The sequence below is a fragment of the Rousettus aegyptiacus genome, unplaced genomic scaffold (genome assembly GCF_014176215.1).
Source record: "Rousettus aegyptiacus isolate mRouAeg1 unplaced genomic scaffold, mRouAeg1.p scaffold_m13_p_2, whole genome shotgun sequence".
Lineage (NCBI taxonomy): Eukaryota > Metazoa > Chordata > Mammalia > Chiroptera > Pteropodidae > Rousettus > Rousettus aegyptiacus.
Window position 1 is genome coordinate 125,992,385 of NW_023416295.1, and position 18,459 is coordinate 126,010,843.

The following is an 18,459-nucleotide window of genomic DNA, read 5'->3' on the forward strand; positions in this document are numbered from 1 at the left end:
CAACAATGACAAAATTGGTCTAAGACTAGAAATTGGGAAAGTTTGGCCTCTCAACTCCTTGACTTAACTCACTGAAAAACAGGGAAAAAGACAGACAACTCTGAAGAATTCTTTATTTCACATCCTAAATATCAGTGCTAATAGTATGCTCTCCTTTCCTATAGCAACAGATACTTTGGACGAAAATTATAGGGAATATCCTAACAAAATTTTCAAGTAGACTCATCCTTTCCCAGACACTAAAGAAAAATAGGAATCAAACTATATAGAATCATTGGGCCAGAAAACTAGCATAAAGTACAAAGAAAGAACTAAACTGGATTCTATGCATATCCAGAATGGACTGCATTGATTATATGGTAATATCATATTCTCTAAATATATGTTCCCTTCATATCTGAGACATTAATTTTGCTTGGCCTCAGCTATTCCTAAAATAAAGAATTCATATGATCCTAATAGAGCCCACAATGGAATTCAACAATTAGGTTGAACCAAATTAAATGGCTGTTTCTATAGGTCAAATATGATCTTTTCAAATAGTCGAATATTGGCAATTTCATATGGTTAAATCTAACACTGCAAAAAGTGTGAGACTATGGGGATAATAATAAGTTAGAACACTGATTAATTAGATATTTATTTCCTTTCCTCTTTCCTCTATCATTTTTAGAAAAAAACAAAACTCAGAGGTAAATTTACTTGTACAAAGTCACGGGGTCATGGGGGTCGAATAATGGCATAACCGACACCAGAATCCAGACTTGCTGACTCTTAATTCAGTATCCTTCTCATATCAACCTGATTTGACTGTAAAATTAAAAATTCCAATAAATATACATTTTGGGGTCAGAAGTAATAAAGGAATAACTCTAGGATTCCAGAGGTGAAAGTTCAACTATTTTCCTCAAACCAGCTCTTTAACTCAAGTTGACAATGATACCTAATATTGTACCATAGATGGCATTTCTAGGAATAAACTTATAATGCAAACAAGATGATTTGTAGAAAACTACAATTGTTGGGAAGTGCTGCTAATTAAGTGTTCGGGATTCTACCTAAGGTTTGATTTACTATATTTAGAAGGGAATTTCCTTGAATTCTGCTTTCCTTCTGGGGATAATTTGTACCATATCCTGAATCTCTCAGATAAAACATAAGATTTGAATATAAGAAACATTTTCTAAAATGTCAATATTCATTATTTATAATGCCACTAGTCACTAGCAGGTTTTACTAAAAGCATAAGCTTGATGAGGACAGGGACTGTGACTATTTTGTATATACTATTATATTCCTAGCATTTAACAATACCTAACTAATTTAAAATTTGAAAATATTTCATCCATGAACAAATGAATGAATGGAATATCTTGAACACTAAATTTACATCTGAAAAGATATTACTCACTAAAAAACACTGGAAATATTGTTAGACAGTGATAGAATGGCACATTAAGACATTTATGAGCTTTTTCCTTTGTATTTACAATATATTTATTTTATTTTCCTTTTATAACTTATTTTTGTGTCTTTAGGAAGTCAGAGAGCTTGAATTTACTTGTGTCTCTCGTCTGTGTGCTAGATAAAACTATGCCCCTATTATGTCATTAAAAAGACATCAACTCAAAAGGTCCATTTTAAATTTGTATTCCCATAGCATTTTGTACAAAATTTTTGCAGGCTATTAATTCTGCTTGACTGCCCTACCTCTTGCATCCAGATTGTGAGCTCCTAGGAAGGAGACGCCGACTTTACTAATCTTTTTATGCTTAACATCTAAACATAGTTTATGCTCAAGAATGTTAGCTGAAAGAATACAATTTTCACTTCAAGTATCTCCAACCAGAAAGTGAATTTCCAATGAATATTAAGAGAATACTGCCACCTGTTGGGTAATACAGGTCATCCATTCCTTAGCAAATACCAGGAAAACAAAGCACAGAATTTGTACACAGATAGATCAAAAGTTTGAAATTTAAACCTAGCTCTAGGACTTACTGTGTTAAACTGGAAAATCTCAATCTTTTAAAACGTTAGTTTCCCTTTCTACAAAATGGGAATAGTACCTGTCCTGTCTCTCAGGCATTATCAGGTGTGGGGAGAAAAAAAATTTTTCTACCCTTCCAGGTTTTTATCAGCTGGTCTAATAATTAAATTGACATGAGATAGATTAATAAGAGAAAACCAAATTGAATAGATGCATATACATGGGAACTCCACATACAAGAGGTTCAAAGACAGGGAAAATGAAGTATATTTGACATTCTGAGCTAAGGATCACCTTGGACCTTCAGAGGGGAGGAGGGTCATTGCAGGATGATAAGAGGAGCAGATGTTCAATAATTAGAAGTTCGCCCTTATAGATAGATTATAAAAAGTTATTTCTGGTGATAACTCTTATTATGAGCAAGGCCCCTAATTTAAGTTGAGAGGTAAAAGTTTCTTGTGAGCCTTCAGGGTCTTGATTGCCTGCAGCTGACAATAATTCACATGCAGAAATAGCATTTTGAGAGCCCTGTTCTGAATCTCTATACATGACAGTCAAATCAGATGACTGTTAAAAGTACTTTGTCTATTATAAAGCATTTTACAAAAATGAGATATTATTCATCTTATTCCTTAGGATAAATATCCTGCAGCTTTAGAGTCTGAGCAAACTTATCAAATTTTAGATGGCTAATGGTAAATTTCTTTCTCTATACGTTAATGCAGGCTATCGCCAACTTATTAAAATGTGCCGTTGAATATAAACATATGCTAATATAAAACTACACAGAGACACCAATTTCTCACCTACCAGACTGGCAAAAATCTAAAGCTTGACAACAAACTATTGGAGAAACTGTTAAAAAAGAACTTTCATATATTGTTTGTGGAAATGCAAAATAGCATAACTCCTTCCGCTCTATCTAGCAAAATTACATATGATTTTACCTTTCAACTTAACAGTTCTACTTCTGGGAATATATCCCAGAGATACAATGGTAAAAATAAGAAAAGACAATTATGTACAAGGTATATTCATTATCAATAAGTAAGGAAGCTATCGAAAACTACCAGGTTGTTCTACTGAATACCTCAAATTCATGACCTTAAAATGAGAATTGAATTTTGATTGAGTTCCTTAAAAAAAGGTAATATCAAATCATAAAATTAAGATTTATATGTGTTATGAATCATATCTAAACCTAAGTATGAATATAAATTTTATTTCCTGTTTTAATTTCAGAGGAACTACTGTTTGGGAAAGCTATTAAGTAAATGTTTTGTAAATTACTGTTTCTCATTTTCAGTCATATCTTAATGATTCCATCAAGCTAATATCCTGTCTCCTGAGATATACTTCAAACCTACCACACATTAAAAATCCTATAAGACTCTAGATGGTTTTCATTTAATTATTCATTAAAGAACCATTTTTTCCCTATTGTAACAAATGTGAAGTTTTTCTTATTGTTCATAAAAGAATCTGTCAACTATCAAAAAAAAAAAAAAATCCCAAAACTACTGGGGTTGCGTCAAAAGGATTCAAGAGTCAGCTTGAGGGGACTCCCACTGTCCAAAAATAGCATGATTTGAACATTAAAAAGAGTAACAACTATGAAGAATCTAAGCACATCAAAGTTATTAAAGTTCATAAATTCATAATAAATTTTTAAAACTCTGATCACCTTTAGAAGAATTACAGAACCAACTTACTATTCGTAAAATTAGCAAGTAAAGAAAAACAAATCAAATGCATAGATAGCCTACCTTTTCTATATAAATTGTATCTCCGAATGACAAAATAGTGATGAATCCTTCCTTATAAAAGATTTCAAAATAATAAAGAAATAAATAATGATAACAGCACCACTTTGGAACCCCTAGTGAAACAGTTGGTCTTGTTAAGGATTATCAAAGGTCACTAAAACCGTTAGGTTAAACAATGACTGGGTATCATAAAAAATAAAAAAAAAAAACTTTATATAAATATTCCTCATGAATACAAATGTAAAAAAACCATAAGGAAATATTAGCAAACTGAATTCAGAAATATATTTTTAAAAAGTTTATACACCGTGACCAAATACAATTTATTCCAGGAACGCAAGGCTGGTTAAACATCCAAAAATCAAGTAATGTTATATAGCATATTAAAAGAATAAAGGATGAAAAATACACGATTGTTTCAGTAGATTCGGAACAATCATTTGACAAACTCTAACACCCATTCATGATAAAACCTTTCAACTAAGTAATAATAAAAGGGAATTTCCTCAATTTGATAAAGAACAGTTATGAGAACCCTAAGTTAACATCATATTTAACACTGAAAGACTGAATGCATTCCCCCTAAAATCAGAAACAAAGCAAAGGTGTCTGCTCCCACTATTTCTATTCAACCATGCTGCAAGTTCTAGATAATACACTAAGAAAAAGTAAATAAATAAACAACAACAACATGAAAAGAAAATAGCTTAAAGGCATCCAGATCTAAAAGGAAGAAGTTAAACTGTCTTTATTCACAAACAACATTATTGTCTATGTGGAAAATCCCACAGAACTCACAAAGAAATTACTAGAATAAATGAGTCCAGCAAGGTCATAGAATACAAAATCAATATACAAAAATCAACCATATTTCTATATGCTAGAAATAAATAGACTGAAATGAAAGTAAGAAAACAATTTCTTATAATAGTATCAAAAGGAATTAAATACTTGGGAATAAATTTAAAAAACAAAAATAAGATTTATACACTGAAAATCATAAAATGTTGCTGAGAGAAATTAAAGAAGTAATTAAGATGGTGATTTTCTCCAATTTTATATACAGTGTCAGTATAACTCCTACCAAAATCCTAGCAGGTTTCTTTGTAGAAGTTGACAAGTTGATGGAAATGCAAGGAACCTAGGAAAACAAAAACAATGTTGAAAAAGAACAAAATTTAAAGACTTACATAGATTTGTTTCAAAACTTACAATAGAGCTAAAGTAATCAAGAGAATGTGGTATTGGTGTAAAGTCAAGAATGTAGATCAATGGAACGGAATTGCGAGATCAGAAAGAAACTCATATTTACAGTCAATTAATTTTCAACAAGGGTGCCAATACAATTCAATGAGGAAAGAATTTATCCACAAATAGTGCTGAGATAATTGAATATCCATATGTAAAAAAAGAAAAAGAAATAAAGGAACTTAGAATTTTACCTCATATATACAAAAATTAATTCAAAATGCCTCACAGAACTAAATGTAAAAGCTGAAACTATAGCCTTCTAGAAAAAAACAGAAAATCTTTGAGATGGGCTAGCAAACTTCTTAGACACAACACCAAAAGCATAAGCCATAAAAGAAAAATGTGATAAATTAGATTTCATTAAAATGTAAAACTTTTGACGTTCAGAAGTTACCATTAAGAAAATGAAAAAACAAGCCATAGCTGGAATATTACAAATTACATATCTGATAAAAAAAAACTTGTATCTAGAATATATAAAAAAGTCTTATAACTCAATAATAAGACAATAACCCAATTTAAAATTGGGCAAAAGACTTAAATAGACATTTCATCAAAGACATCCAAATGATTAAGTACATGAAAAGATGCTCAGAATCATTAGGCATTAGGGAAATGAAAATTAAAACCACAATGAGATACAACTATACACCCACTAGAATAGCTACAATAAAAAAGACAGGCAATAATAGGTGCCGATTAGGATGTAGAAAAACTAGAACCCTCATACTTACTGGTGGAAATGTAAAATGATACAGCCACCTTGGAAAACAGTTTGGCAGCTTCTTAAAAAGTTAATCACATCTTGACCATGTAGCTTTATAAAAAGTTTTGATATCTGGTAGGGAAGTCCTGCCCTTTTACCATTCTTCGAAATTATCTTGGCTTCTCTTGGCTGTTTTGTCTTCCACAAAAACTTTAGGGTTTGTGAACATTCTGTGCAAAACCCTGTTGAGATTTTGAATGGAATTGTGTTAAATTTATAAATTACTTTGGGAGAGCTTCCATCTTTTTGATATTGTTTTCCTCCACTTAACCTAGTGTGTTAGTTATCTATTGCTGCAGAACAATATTACTGCAAACTTAGTGGTATAAAGCAACATGTGTTTATTATCTCACAGTTCGTACAGGTTAAATGTCTCAGTATGGCTTATCGAGACTGCAAAGCATTGGTCAGGGCTGAGTTCTCATCCAAGACTTCAGTTGGGAAAAGAGGCACTTTAGTGACATGAGTTTGGCAGCATTCAGTTCCTTGTAGAATTTTGGACTGAGGACCTCACTTTCTTGCTGAGTGTTGGCTGGGGGCTGCCTTCAGTTCTTTGCCATGTGGTCCTTTCCTTACAGCAGCTTACAACATGGCAGCTTGCTTCTTGAAAGCCAACAAGGGCGAGTCACCTTTGCCATATTCTATTTGTCAGAAGCAAATCGCAAGCCCAGTCTATACTCAAGAGGAGGGCCTTACACAAGGGTGTGAAGACCAGGAGGCAGAGATCACGGGAGCTAGCTTAGAGTTTACAATATACAGTACACCTTTCCATTTAATAATTTCTCCATAAAATTTTTATGCATCTTTTATTGGGTTTATCCATATGTACTTCTCAATTTTTAATGTTATCGTAAATGTGGCTTTAAAAATAGGCATAATTATTACTTCAGTATAGGAAGACTATTGAATTATGGATACCGATCTTTTATCTAGCAATCTTGTTGAACTCTCTTATTAGCTTCAACAATTTACCTGTTGATTCATTTAGATTTTCCTCATAAATATAATTTGTGAATCGTCATAAATATCATCTGTGAAAAATGTTTCTTTTCTTGCAATCCTTATATCATTTATTTCTTTTTCCTGTCTTATTGGACAATAAAACCTCCAATAAAATATTTAACAGAAGTTGTGATACCAGGCCTGTTCCCTGATAAACTCTGTATCTGGTTTACCAGTATGTTCTTTTTCTTGTCTAGTTTGCTAAAAGCTTTGAAAATGAATAGGTATGTAATTTTATCAAATGTTTTTTCTGCAATGACTAAGAGGATCAAATTGAGTTCTTATCTTTAATTTTTTGATGTGGTAAATTATACATATTTCTAATGTTAATCCCTTCTCACATCCTTGGGAATAAATACTACTTGGTCATAAAGTACATATTTTATGACTTTTGCATTTATGTCTTTATAATTTACTTTTCTTCTTCCATCCTTGTATAGTTTCTGTTTTAAAGTTTATACCAACAAATCAAATTGTGAAGTTTTCCTTCTTTTTCTATTTCTTAGAACAAAGTACCAAGATTTTAATTATCCGTTCTTTGAAAGTTTCATAGCACTCTCACATCAAACTATATGATTTTTTCCAGTATAAATGTTTAAACTATAAACTTCAAATTTCAGCTAGACCTTAGATAGTCAGTGCCCTCTTTTAGTGTCCAGAATAGCTATTGTAAATATTTACCATTCTCAAGCTTTCTACCTCGCTCTTTCTCCCTATAGTCTTAGCATGTAATATTCATCTGCTTTCTTCAACCTTTTCATCTCTACTGGCTTCCTTCCTCAGCATATTGATAATCATTTTAAAAAGACAAATCAAAAATACACATACACACAAAACAAACAACAGCCCCTCCCCTGACTCTAAGTTCTTCTCTGCCTCTTCTTGTTCTTTTAATTTTCCCCGTAGTCAAAAGTAATCTACATTTGCTGACTAAGAGTCCTCATCCATCATTACTTTTTTTCCCCTTTCATTTTTTACTGTATTTTAAGTTATGTTAGAGTTGGGAAATCATTAGTGGGTTCTATAAAAATACAACATAACCAGATTCGCATTTCTGAAAGATCACAGTGGTGCCTACACTGTAAAGAAAAGACTGGAAGTGAGTGAAACGATCTAAATTAAGAAGCTTAAGTAGGATACTAACAGTGGGAATGGAAAGAAGTAGATGGATTTAAGATCTGTTATAGGATGTAAGGATGAGGAAATCAAAGGTTAAAAGTGAGTTTCCAGCTGAATAATGGATTTTGATGATATTTATTGAATGTAAAATACAAATTAAGAAATCTGACTACATAATATTAAGAAATTCCTACATGGCAAAAACCACAAAAGGAAAGCCAAAAGTCAGATCATAAACCAGGAGGGGGAAGGAAATGTATGCAACTCATTTCACAAAAGGATAATTTCCAAAATATATGTAGGGTTCCTACGAAACAATCTAAATTCTATATCCAACAAAAAATGGGAAAATATATAAATAGTCATAAAAAAGGAAAAAGGAAATATGATGGTTCTTAAACGTATAAAAAGATGCTCAACCTCATTCATAATTCTTAAAAAGTAAAATAAAGACAACACTGAGCTACCATTATACACCTATTAGAAGGGCAAACAAAACAAAAGCAATAATACACTGAGGTGAGGACAGAAAAATAAGTACTCTCCTACATTGTTGGTAAGACCGTAAAATGGTAACAACCAATATGGAGGGCATTTTGCAACACCTATCAAAATTAAAATGTATATACATTTTGACTCAGCAATTCTACTTCTAGAAATTTATCCTATATGTGTATGTACAAACCTGCAAAATGACAAGATATATATTTTTAAAAATTTATTGATTTAAATTAGTTTCAAGTATACAGTACATTGGTTAGACATCTATATAGTTCATAAAGATTTATAATCTTATTCACTCTAGCAGCATTGTAATAGGGTAACTATAAAACATATTATCCAAATTAGGACACTTTTTATAAGAGAAAAAGGGTACTACTAATATTTAAGTTGAGATATCTGGCATAGCTGACTGTCCCAAGCAAGCCAGGAGATACAGCCACTCTAATAACAACAAAAGATGGAAAATAATACAAATATTCACCAATAAGGAGACTTTAAAAATAATGATACATCTTGACAATGGAATACTACAAACCCATAAAGGGAAGCACATTATATAGTGATTTGGAAGGTTCTCCCAGATGCATAGTTAAAACTATTTTAAAGAAAAACTATAGAATAGTGCTTACAGTATATTACCATTTGTGTAAAAGAGCAAAAATGGAATTGCTTAGTTATGAATAAAACATATCTAAGGATGTATAGAAAGCCAATAACGTTTGCTTCTGGGGATGGTAAGTTGGTAGCTAGGAAATAGAAACAGAAGGGTGACTTCACTATATGCTCTTTTGTACCTTTTGCATTTTGAACCAGATCAATAAATAAAACTGTAAAAGAAAATGGTCTTAGTAATGAGTTGGCTAATTGATAAGTTTTATGACCTATATTTTTTCCCTGCTTTAGCTTATATGCTGAATAATAAAAATCCTGTTAAAATTGTAATCCTGTAAAGTGCCTTAAACAATGTTAAAATCATTTTAATTCTGCTATAGAAGAACGAGCATTGTGCAAAACAAAACTAAGATGATACTTCAGAAAAATTTGAAATCAATTACTAGTATTGTAACAATCACAGAATACTTATATGTAGTATTACCTTTTTCCAATTTCTGTATTTAATAATTCTCGCAAAACAGCAATTATATTAGTAGTCATTTTTATACATCATAAATTTATTTGATACCTTCTGTACTTTTTACTGTGATTTTTCATCTAATAAAACTGGACTGGAATAATAAATACAAATAAGTGAGTAAATATACTTAGCCTTAAAAGTCTCTAACATAAGTGGTAGTTACTATATAAATTACCTGATAATCTAAAATTGTTTTATCTAAAAATTTCCCAAAGATCAGAGAGCTGTAACAACAGCTTTAAGCTAACTGATAGGCTAAAGTGGATGATGTAAAAAATTTCTAATTACATAAGATCTTGAGAAATTAAGGCTTATGGAATGTTCTAGTAGATAAATGTGGTTAAAAATTAATTTTACCTAGTCTTTTAGAGAAGTTTTGTTCACTGCATGCTAATACATGATTCTTAAAACATCTTTCATATTCTTTAAGTTAAAAAAACAAGTACAAACATGCCATCAACCACACTCAGAAGGTTTTTTCTTTTTGCTGTTTCGAATTCTTTCAAATTAACTTTAATTTACAAGGAGTTTTAAAAAATCTTTTTTAGGGACTTTGGTAAAATCTATATCCTCTTAGCATATTATAATCATTCAGACTTGCTATAGTCTATTCTGGCCATCGGAGAGACCAAATCACAGGAGACATTATTTGACAAAATAGAGAAAATGTGTATTAGGCATCATAAATCTGACTGGTGTGATGATATATTTGATTTTTTTAAGTGCTCATGTTTACACTTTTTTAGTACTAAAAAAGTGTTTTCGTAATTGCTAAGCCAAAGAGGAATCAGGAAAGTACACTGGAATATCTCACAGATACATTTGAACTTATATGAAATTTCATTTATTCCATGAAGGTCTAATGTCAAGTTAAAACATGTTCACCAATACCATAGTGCTCTAGCCAGAATCTAAATCCTATTCAAATACATCTGCTTACTATTTGGTGGCCTTGATTAATATTTTTAAACTTTCAACTCTAGTGAATCCCTTAAAGCCCATAAACCCAAAGCAACACAATAGCAGAATCAGTTTAGTTTCATCATTTTCAAGGAATGAATGAGAAGTAAGGATAAAGAAGTGTTAAGTATAATGACTCTTTCGAAAACCTTAGTGGTGGAAGGAATACAGATAAGAGTTAATTTTTTTTTTTTTAAGTGAGGCAACCCTTGGTTGACCTCACAGATTGCAAAAAAAATTGTCAGCTTACAATCCCTTACTTTTTCATTTTTACGCCCATAGCACCTGGTCTTCCTAGGTGGTCTCCCATCCAAGTACCAACCAGGCCAGACCCTGCTTAGCTGCCGAGATCAGACAGCATTGGGCTTGTTCAGGGTGACATGGCCATAGATCATAAGAGTTGAAATATATCAATTATACCTGTTTGTTTTTTAAGAGCAATATTGCTGGAAAATCTAAATTATATAAAGCAGCTTAACTGAAATGTATTTTAAGGTAATCACACACAGAGTCAAAATAGAGTAATTGCTTCTTAAGATGGCAGAGACTTGAGTATATTTAAATGCTGAAGGATAGTCATTAGAAAGGAAGAAATTGAAAAACAGAGCAAAGTAGAGAGATTAATCTGAAAGTGGAGGAAGGAGTCTTCTTTAATTATATCTGAAGGGATAGATATGGGTTTTAAGTATAATAGCAGGATATTTAACGCGTCTTTGTGAAGCAGTGGGGTGAAGTAGAGAAGCTTTGAAGGAAGGATGACTATGAAGCTACCTTTAGGATGTAGTTGAATATTCTTCTCACAGTGTTCAAATTCTTCACAAGGCAGACCCTACCTACATCCTCAGCTTCACTGGTCCACACGAATTCTCATACCCAACCAAACTTTCATTCCAGTCAAACTGACCTAGAGTCCTTCAAATGTTCCTCTTATTCTCTTTGTTTTTGCAGAGCCCTCTGTCTGGAACACCTTTCTCTTCATCTCCCTGCAAACATCTCTCATACTTTGAGAGGTGGCTCCCATCACCCAACATTACTTGATGCCTTACCCTCTTTATCTTAGCTGCCCTTCACCTTGGGCCTAATTAGGTGCTCTTTCTTTATACATTCCTCTGCATATCTCATCATCTCAGCATTTTTCATTAGAAATTTTAAACACTGGCTTTCTCACTTCTTCTAATAATTAGAAACTGGTTTTTTGTTTTTAATTTCTGGACTTCCTAGCACTGGGCCTGGCACACTACAGGCCAATGAATAATATTTACTGAATGAATGGAAGATGATTATGTCAGCGCTCCCAGCACTTATATTTTATCCAGTAAAATAGATTAGCTTTACAATGAGGAAACTAAGGCAGAAGGCAAGTGCACCAATAATAACATTAGCAGAACAAAAATTACTGAAAAAAAAAACTTATTTTAAATAATCTTTCACTTAGAATAATTAACATCCTAGCAATAGTCTAAAGAGTCGAACAAATAAGAATCTCCAAATCATAACAAGTAAACATTCTCCAAACACAAACATCAAGTTTCCAATTTTGTACCACAAAGGATTTAGCTTTTATTTATGGATTCAAATTCATTAAGTGTAATTCTCCCCCATATGCCACAAAACTCTGGCACAACTAGGGCTTGACCTAAAAACCTATTAGAGATACAAGAAAGACTTTTCTTTCACTTATCAAAAGCCTCATTTCTAGCTGGCCATGTTACAGTTGGCTAATACTTTTGCACAGATTTAACTAGATGGTCCTTTTCAAATTAGAAACAAACAAAGAAAGGAAGGACCTGACATTGCCAAGCTTTAACCACGTGGGATAAAACTAGTTCTTCTTGAATATCTTATACTTTACACAATGCTATGTCCCTCCCAAGTCACCAGTTCATGCTCCACCCTCATGCAAAGGTAGCACTATTGTAGTAAAAGAAGAATCATCCAAAGGTCAAAATGCAGCTGGAGACTCGTTCTCTATGCAAACAACCTCCCCTTCTACAGGTAGATTTTCTTCACTGCCAACCAGTTCCTATTATCTGAGAGAACTAGGGAGAGAATGAGGAACTCATTGCTGATTATAATTAAGGTTAATTCAAAAAAGCAAGAGTAGAAAATAAAAGGACGCAAATAACTGGGCAATGTTTAGAAATCCCCTAATACGTGGTTTCTCTTGACAGCTTAAAAAGCCTCAGAGAAATAACATTCCCATAAAACAAGGAAAACATTAGCCTGATACATTTGCAAAATCTAATACTGGCTTGAGTTTATACAAAGACACAGAACTCATGGACAAAACCGTGCATGAGAGCCTAGGGCAAGCTGGAATCCCGGAATTAGAGTCCTACACCCATAGAAAAGGGCAGAAAGAGAAAAACTGCAAAAGGGAAAAACAAACAAAAAGAAAAGAAAGGTCACTCCACCTGGTTTCAAACCAAATAAACCCTCCAACCCTAACCAAGGCAAAGAATTACCTTTCCACAGAACATACCAGCGTATGATTTTGACATTTATTTATTTTATTTTGATATTTATTCCCCAGTTACCCTTAATGCTCATTTTAATCCAAAGATGAAGTGACATTTTGTGATGCAGCCAGCCTCTAGACAACTCTCAGTACTGTATCATAATGCTTCCACATTAAATGCTTTCTTCAGAGATGAGGTCATTTCCTGGGATAATTTAATTCAATGGTTTATTTTGGGAAGAGCTGCATGATGGAGAGAGCCTCACAGACAGAGACTTGGGTTTGATTCCGGACCCTATTGCTTACTAGCTGGATTATCTTAGTCAAAGAAGTCCTAATTTCTGAGTCTTAGTTTCCTCATCTTCAAAATAAGGCTAATAACTACTTTGTAGGTCTCTGGTAAGAGTGAAAGTGAGACTATATAATGTGGTTGGCCTACCATAAGCACTAGATAATAGCTATTATTTACATGAGTTCCTAGTAAACACAGATGCTGTTAGGCGATGTGAAGATACAGGTGAATGTTCTTCTAGTTGCAAATGATAAAATTCCTGAGTATGCTGAGTTTTCAAAATTTATTTTGTGCATCACTTCTTTTCTGCCCATAAGGAACACAAGAGCAAGCAATTACAATAACTAAAATTTTGGAAGGATTTTACGGCTTATAAAATGTTTAAGGGCTCAGAGTCAAAAACACCCAAGTCCTTAACAGCCACCAAATAATTGGTGGAGATGAAAGGAGAACCCAGGCATCCTAGCAACTACCATGGTGACCTTATCGCGCGGCCTTGTGACCTTAGTAAAGTGCCCGGGGAGGAGGTCTGTTTCTGGTTGGGGTATTTTCTGGTCATTTGACTCCTCACTCACCAGTACGCGTGCCAGAGTAGGCATTCATTTGGCCTCCATAGCATACTATGCGGTGGGTTACTGAGGGCCTGGTCTGGCCTCGTCTGGCCTTCGAATGTCGAAGGTCACTAAGTGGCCTCTTGAACAGGGATCACTGTTAACCGAGTGTAAAGAGGCAACACTCTCCTCTCTCTCCGAGAATTCCATCTTTCGGACCCCGCCGCGTCCTCGGGGAGCTCGCCCGGCTTCACAGCTACCCAGCCTCGTTTTTCGCGCCCTGAGCGCCTGCACAGACGGCCACCCGCAGGAGACCCCAGCGCGGAGGAATCCTCAGACTTTGACGAGAGACCCACCGCCTTGCTCTCATTGGGTAGCCTCGTCTTTTCTCCGCCCCCCCATTTTTTTTTTTCCCCCTTCCTCAACGATTGGACCTCGACATTGTCCATCCCAAATCCCGACCACCGCTTTCGCCTCGTTTTCTTCCCTAGCGGGTGAATTACTCATCCATCCCCGGTCCAAGGGGTACTGGGTGTATCTGACTGTGGCCCGAGCCTTAAGGGGACAGGCCCCTCCTCCTGCTCCAACCCCACCCACCAAATCTCTACTCTCCACCTCTCAGGCTTCACACTCCATCACAGAGCTCCCCCCACCTGGCTTCATCCGCGATTCCTCCGCCCCTCCTTCCAGCCACTGCTCAGACGCCTTGGTCGCTCTGGCGGAGAGGGCGACGTGTTTGGGGGATGCGCTCCATGAGGGCTCTGCAGAATGCGCTGAACAGGGTTGGCAGTCACTGCCCGCGGGGTAGCTGGGGTCACCTGAGCCGGAGCCCCATCCTTGGCGGGGGCGTCTGGCACCACCTCAGTGAGGCCGCGGCGCAGGGCAGGGAGACGTCGCACAGCCACCAGCCGCAGCACCAGGATCAGTAAGGCTTGCGGGACAGGGGCAGGGAACAGGCTCCCACTCGCTAGTCCCGAGTCCCATTCCCTCGGGAGAGCATTTCATCTCCCCTCTCTTGCTCGCTCACTAGCCTGCTATGCCTTTTCCTTTAGATTTAGGGAATTGGGTCCGCCGCGCTGGGGCGGTAACGTGCCGTCCGCCCGGGAGGGCATTTGGGCAGGTCGGTCCTCGGGATGGTGCCTGTCCAAGGTGCGTACCTAACTGGGAACGCAGTGAGCGCCGAGTGTTGCTCGGTGCACGTGTCTCAGTGCTGGGCCGTGTACGCGCCGCCCATCCTCACCCATCCTCTCCTCCCCGGTGCTCGTGTGTATTTTAGGGGGTGCGTGGGTATGCGACAGCCTCCCGCCTAGAGTCCTGCTGTACTTGGGTCTGTCTGTGTGGTATGTCTGTGTTTCGGCTTGTAACGTGTGATGCGCGTATGTTATCGGTGCGCAGGTACGTGCGTGTGTCGTTTGCATACGTGTTGCGTCTGTGCATTATCAGGGCTCCCTAATCTATGAATAAGGGTAGTTTTCCACTTGGTTGTTGAATGAGGAAAATCTTTATAATGGAGAAAATCATAAGACGCAGATTTCCCAAACCAGAGCCAATCAGATCCGTGATTTGTGCTGCTCAAGCTTCCTGATCTAAAGGGTCTCCCTCACCACCCAGGAACACTTGGTGGCTGAGCCTCTTTTCTCTGAGACACAGACAGAGCTGAGCAGGAAATTCTGTCCTCTCCAGAAGTCAACATAGACACTGTCCAAATAGCCTCTGCTCTGTTATAGCAGAAAGGGCAAATGGACCATCTCCCCTGTCATTGACATCTACTGATGACAGTCAGAAAAACATGTACACCATAATTAAAGTAGCCAGACAGACACAGCACAACCTCACCACCACTGGAGTCCGTGTCCTGACAGGTAACAGACCAATAAGGTTTGATTCATTCATTCATTCATTCATTCATTCATTCATTCATTCTGCTGTACTTTTCCATCGGCTTCTTCTCAAGGAGACAGGGAACATTTAAACTTTAAAGAATAAACCCACTCTTCTGTTCTACCCCTACTTTCCCCACCTCCGTCCTCCGACCTCCCCTCCTTCACTCCCCCACCCCCGTCCTTTCCCCAAATAATTGGTGGTGGGATAGAGCAAAGACTTAACCTCCCTCACATTCACACTTTCTGTGGAATGGGGAGTGAGAGGTGTCCTTGGTCCCCTACCCCTTTCCTTATCTAGTGGTTTCAGTTGATAGGGGTGCTTTTAGGAAGCTTGGTCTTCCTGACTATTGCTGTCTGTGCTCCTAGAAACTTCTCGTTAATAGCCTTGGACTGATGCTCCCTTAGGCAGAAGGAATTCGGAGCACTGGAGGGAAGCGGGCTCTGGGAGTATGACAACATGAGGGGGAGGAGTTCTTGTGTTTGGGGGGAAGGAGGGCAGCAAAGAGAAAATGCCCTGTTATTCAGGTTATTGTTTGTTTGTTTTTTAAAACTTAGCTTTATTGTATTTCTGATTATAAAAGACAAACAAGATAAATAGAATATCAAGAAGAAAATAAAGATACCAATATTAGAGGTAACCAATTAATTTTGTGCTGTATATCCATATATATTCTATATATGTATAAATAAAATTTAACAAAAATAGGATCATAGCATTCATTTTCTTTGGTAACCTATTTTTTCCTTTTATGAACAGCTTTTAATATCATTGAATGTGTGTATGATATTATCATTTTAATGGCTGCCACTCTGCCATTTTGAGATTACTTTAACCAATCTTCGATTTAGTTACTATTTTTGTGCACTTATTCAGTTATTTCTTTGAGTAAATTCCTAGGAAATTTTGCTCTCTAGAGACATCCGTCATCAATATCTTGTATAACCTAGAGATATTTTATGCATATATCAGCAAATACATTTTGATATTATTTTCTCTTTTTTTAAAATAATACAAATGGTATTATACTGTGTGCATTGTTCTGCACTTTGCTTTTTTCCCTCAACATTATGTTGTAGATCAATCCATATCTGGGTCAAACAGTATATATAAATTTTTTTAAGGCATGGTGATACTTTCAGTGGTGTGTCATTATTTTCTGTCTTCAGCTTTCAGGCTGAAAGATATGCCCTCAAAATGTTCCTGTGTATTTTCCTTCTTGACTTATTCCTCAGATATCTTTTTCCTCCCTTCCTATGTCACCACATGGATCCTCACTTCCCTATAGACACTAGGCTCATTGTGATAATTGGATTTCCTCAGAAACAGGAAAACTCCCCCCTCTCCTGGTATTCCTCCTAGACCAAAACAAAAACACATGCCTAACTCTATGCCAAGCTTCTTAAGGGCCTTTTTACTTTTTAATGCATTGTTTCAATAGATAATATATTCATATTTTATATATCATATTCAATAGCTAATATATGCATATTCATGTGGTTTAAAATGTACAAAAAGACATAGAATGGGAAATAACCCTTGCACTCCTTTTTGCCCAGCACCTGTTTCATCTCCTTAGAGGGAGATCAGTCAGTCTTCATAAATATTTTGTGTCCAGAAAGCAAACATGTATTTTTTCCCCTTTAAACAATGTTATTATAAACAATGTTCTACAGCTTGCTTCTTTTAGTTAACATTACACCTTAGAGATCATCCCATATCAAAACTCACTTCTTTTTTTACATTGCATAATAATTTCATTTTATTAATATGCTATAATTTACCCAACCAGTTCCCTGTTGTTGCACATTTAGGTTGTTTCCACTCTTACTAACAATGCAGTGAATATGTTGCTTTGTAGGTATATGAATATACCTATAGGACAAATACTTGAAAATCGAATTACTAGGTCAAAGGTTTTGAAGGGTCTTAATCTCAAATAGCGGTCATATTTGGAATGATCTGATAAAATAATTCCTCTAAATCTATTAACATATTAATAGGAGATCTCTTGAAGACCAAGGAATATTCAGTATATGGAATTTTAGGTGCTGTAAACCAGCAAAAGAGATAATTTGGGGAACAGAACTTCCTAGAAATGTAACTTGGTAATTCTTTATTGAAGACCCAGTATGTGCTAGGAAGACAAAGATACATAAAACACAAAGGCCTAACAGTGGATCCAGGGAGATTCTTCTGTCAATAAAATGGTGTATTGAGTCATACCAGCAGCTTAAGCAAAATCTGGAGGTTTGGGGAAGCCTTTACAGAGTTAGTAACATATGATCTGGATCTTAAAGGATGAACAGTACTGTGCCAGGTGAAAGAGAAAAAGGTGATTCCATGCAGAAGTTTCAGCATAAACAAATGCCAGGAAGCCTGACAGTGCCTGGCCCATTTGGAGTGTGGGAGGCATGGTGGAGAATAGGAGAGGAATGTTGGCAGGTTCTAAAAAGCCTTGACTGTCATACCAAGAAATAACTTATTTTGTAGGCACTGGGAGTTATCAAAGGTTTTTTAATAGAGAAATGATATTTGAGTTTTAGAAAGATAACTGGCACATTGTAGAAAATGGACTGAAAATCAAGAGAGTGTAGTACCATTCGGTAATAGGCAATAAAGAGCTAATAAGCATGCTTTACTAACTAAACATGTACTTTGTGAAAGACAGTTTTTCGTGGAATATTATTTTAATGAAGCCTCACATGACCCATGTGAAGCAGACATTACTACCCTTATTTACAGATGAGGAAGCGGGTTCAGCAGTATTATTATTATTATTAT

The 18,459-nt window shown here is 35.7% G+C and overlaps 1 protein-coding gene and 1 long non-coding RNA gene across 4 annotated transcripts in view; one reads left to right on the top strand and one right to left on the bottom strand.

The window, feature by feature from the left end:
- On the bottom strand, positions 1 to 14,757 carry LOC107521227. Its single transcript, XR_001599512.2, has 4 exons — positions 14,448 to 14,757; positions 5,742 to 5,955; positions 4,841 to 4,897; positions 1 to 3,807 (listed from the first exon to the last, which is right to left on the bottom strand). It is a non-coding gene; the product is annotated as an uncharacterized LOC107521227 (long non-coding RNA).
- GLS2 (glutaminase 2) overlaps positions 14,330 to 18,459 on the top strand; it is a 13,257-nt gene continuing 9,127 nt past the window's right edge. The window contains exon 1 of one of the 3 annotated variants that reach the window (XM_036235913.1): positions 14,330 to 14,719. In XM_036235913.1, coding sequence (XP_036091806.1) covers positions 14,538 to 14,719 — 182 coding nt within the window. In that variant the 5' untranslated portion in view covers positions 14,330 to 14,537. Of the gene's footprint in view, positions 14,720 to 14,789; positions 14,944 to 18,459 lie in introns of those variants that run through there. The other 2 variants (XM_036235914.1, XM_036235915.1) reach the window with 2 other exon arrangements.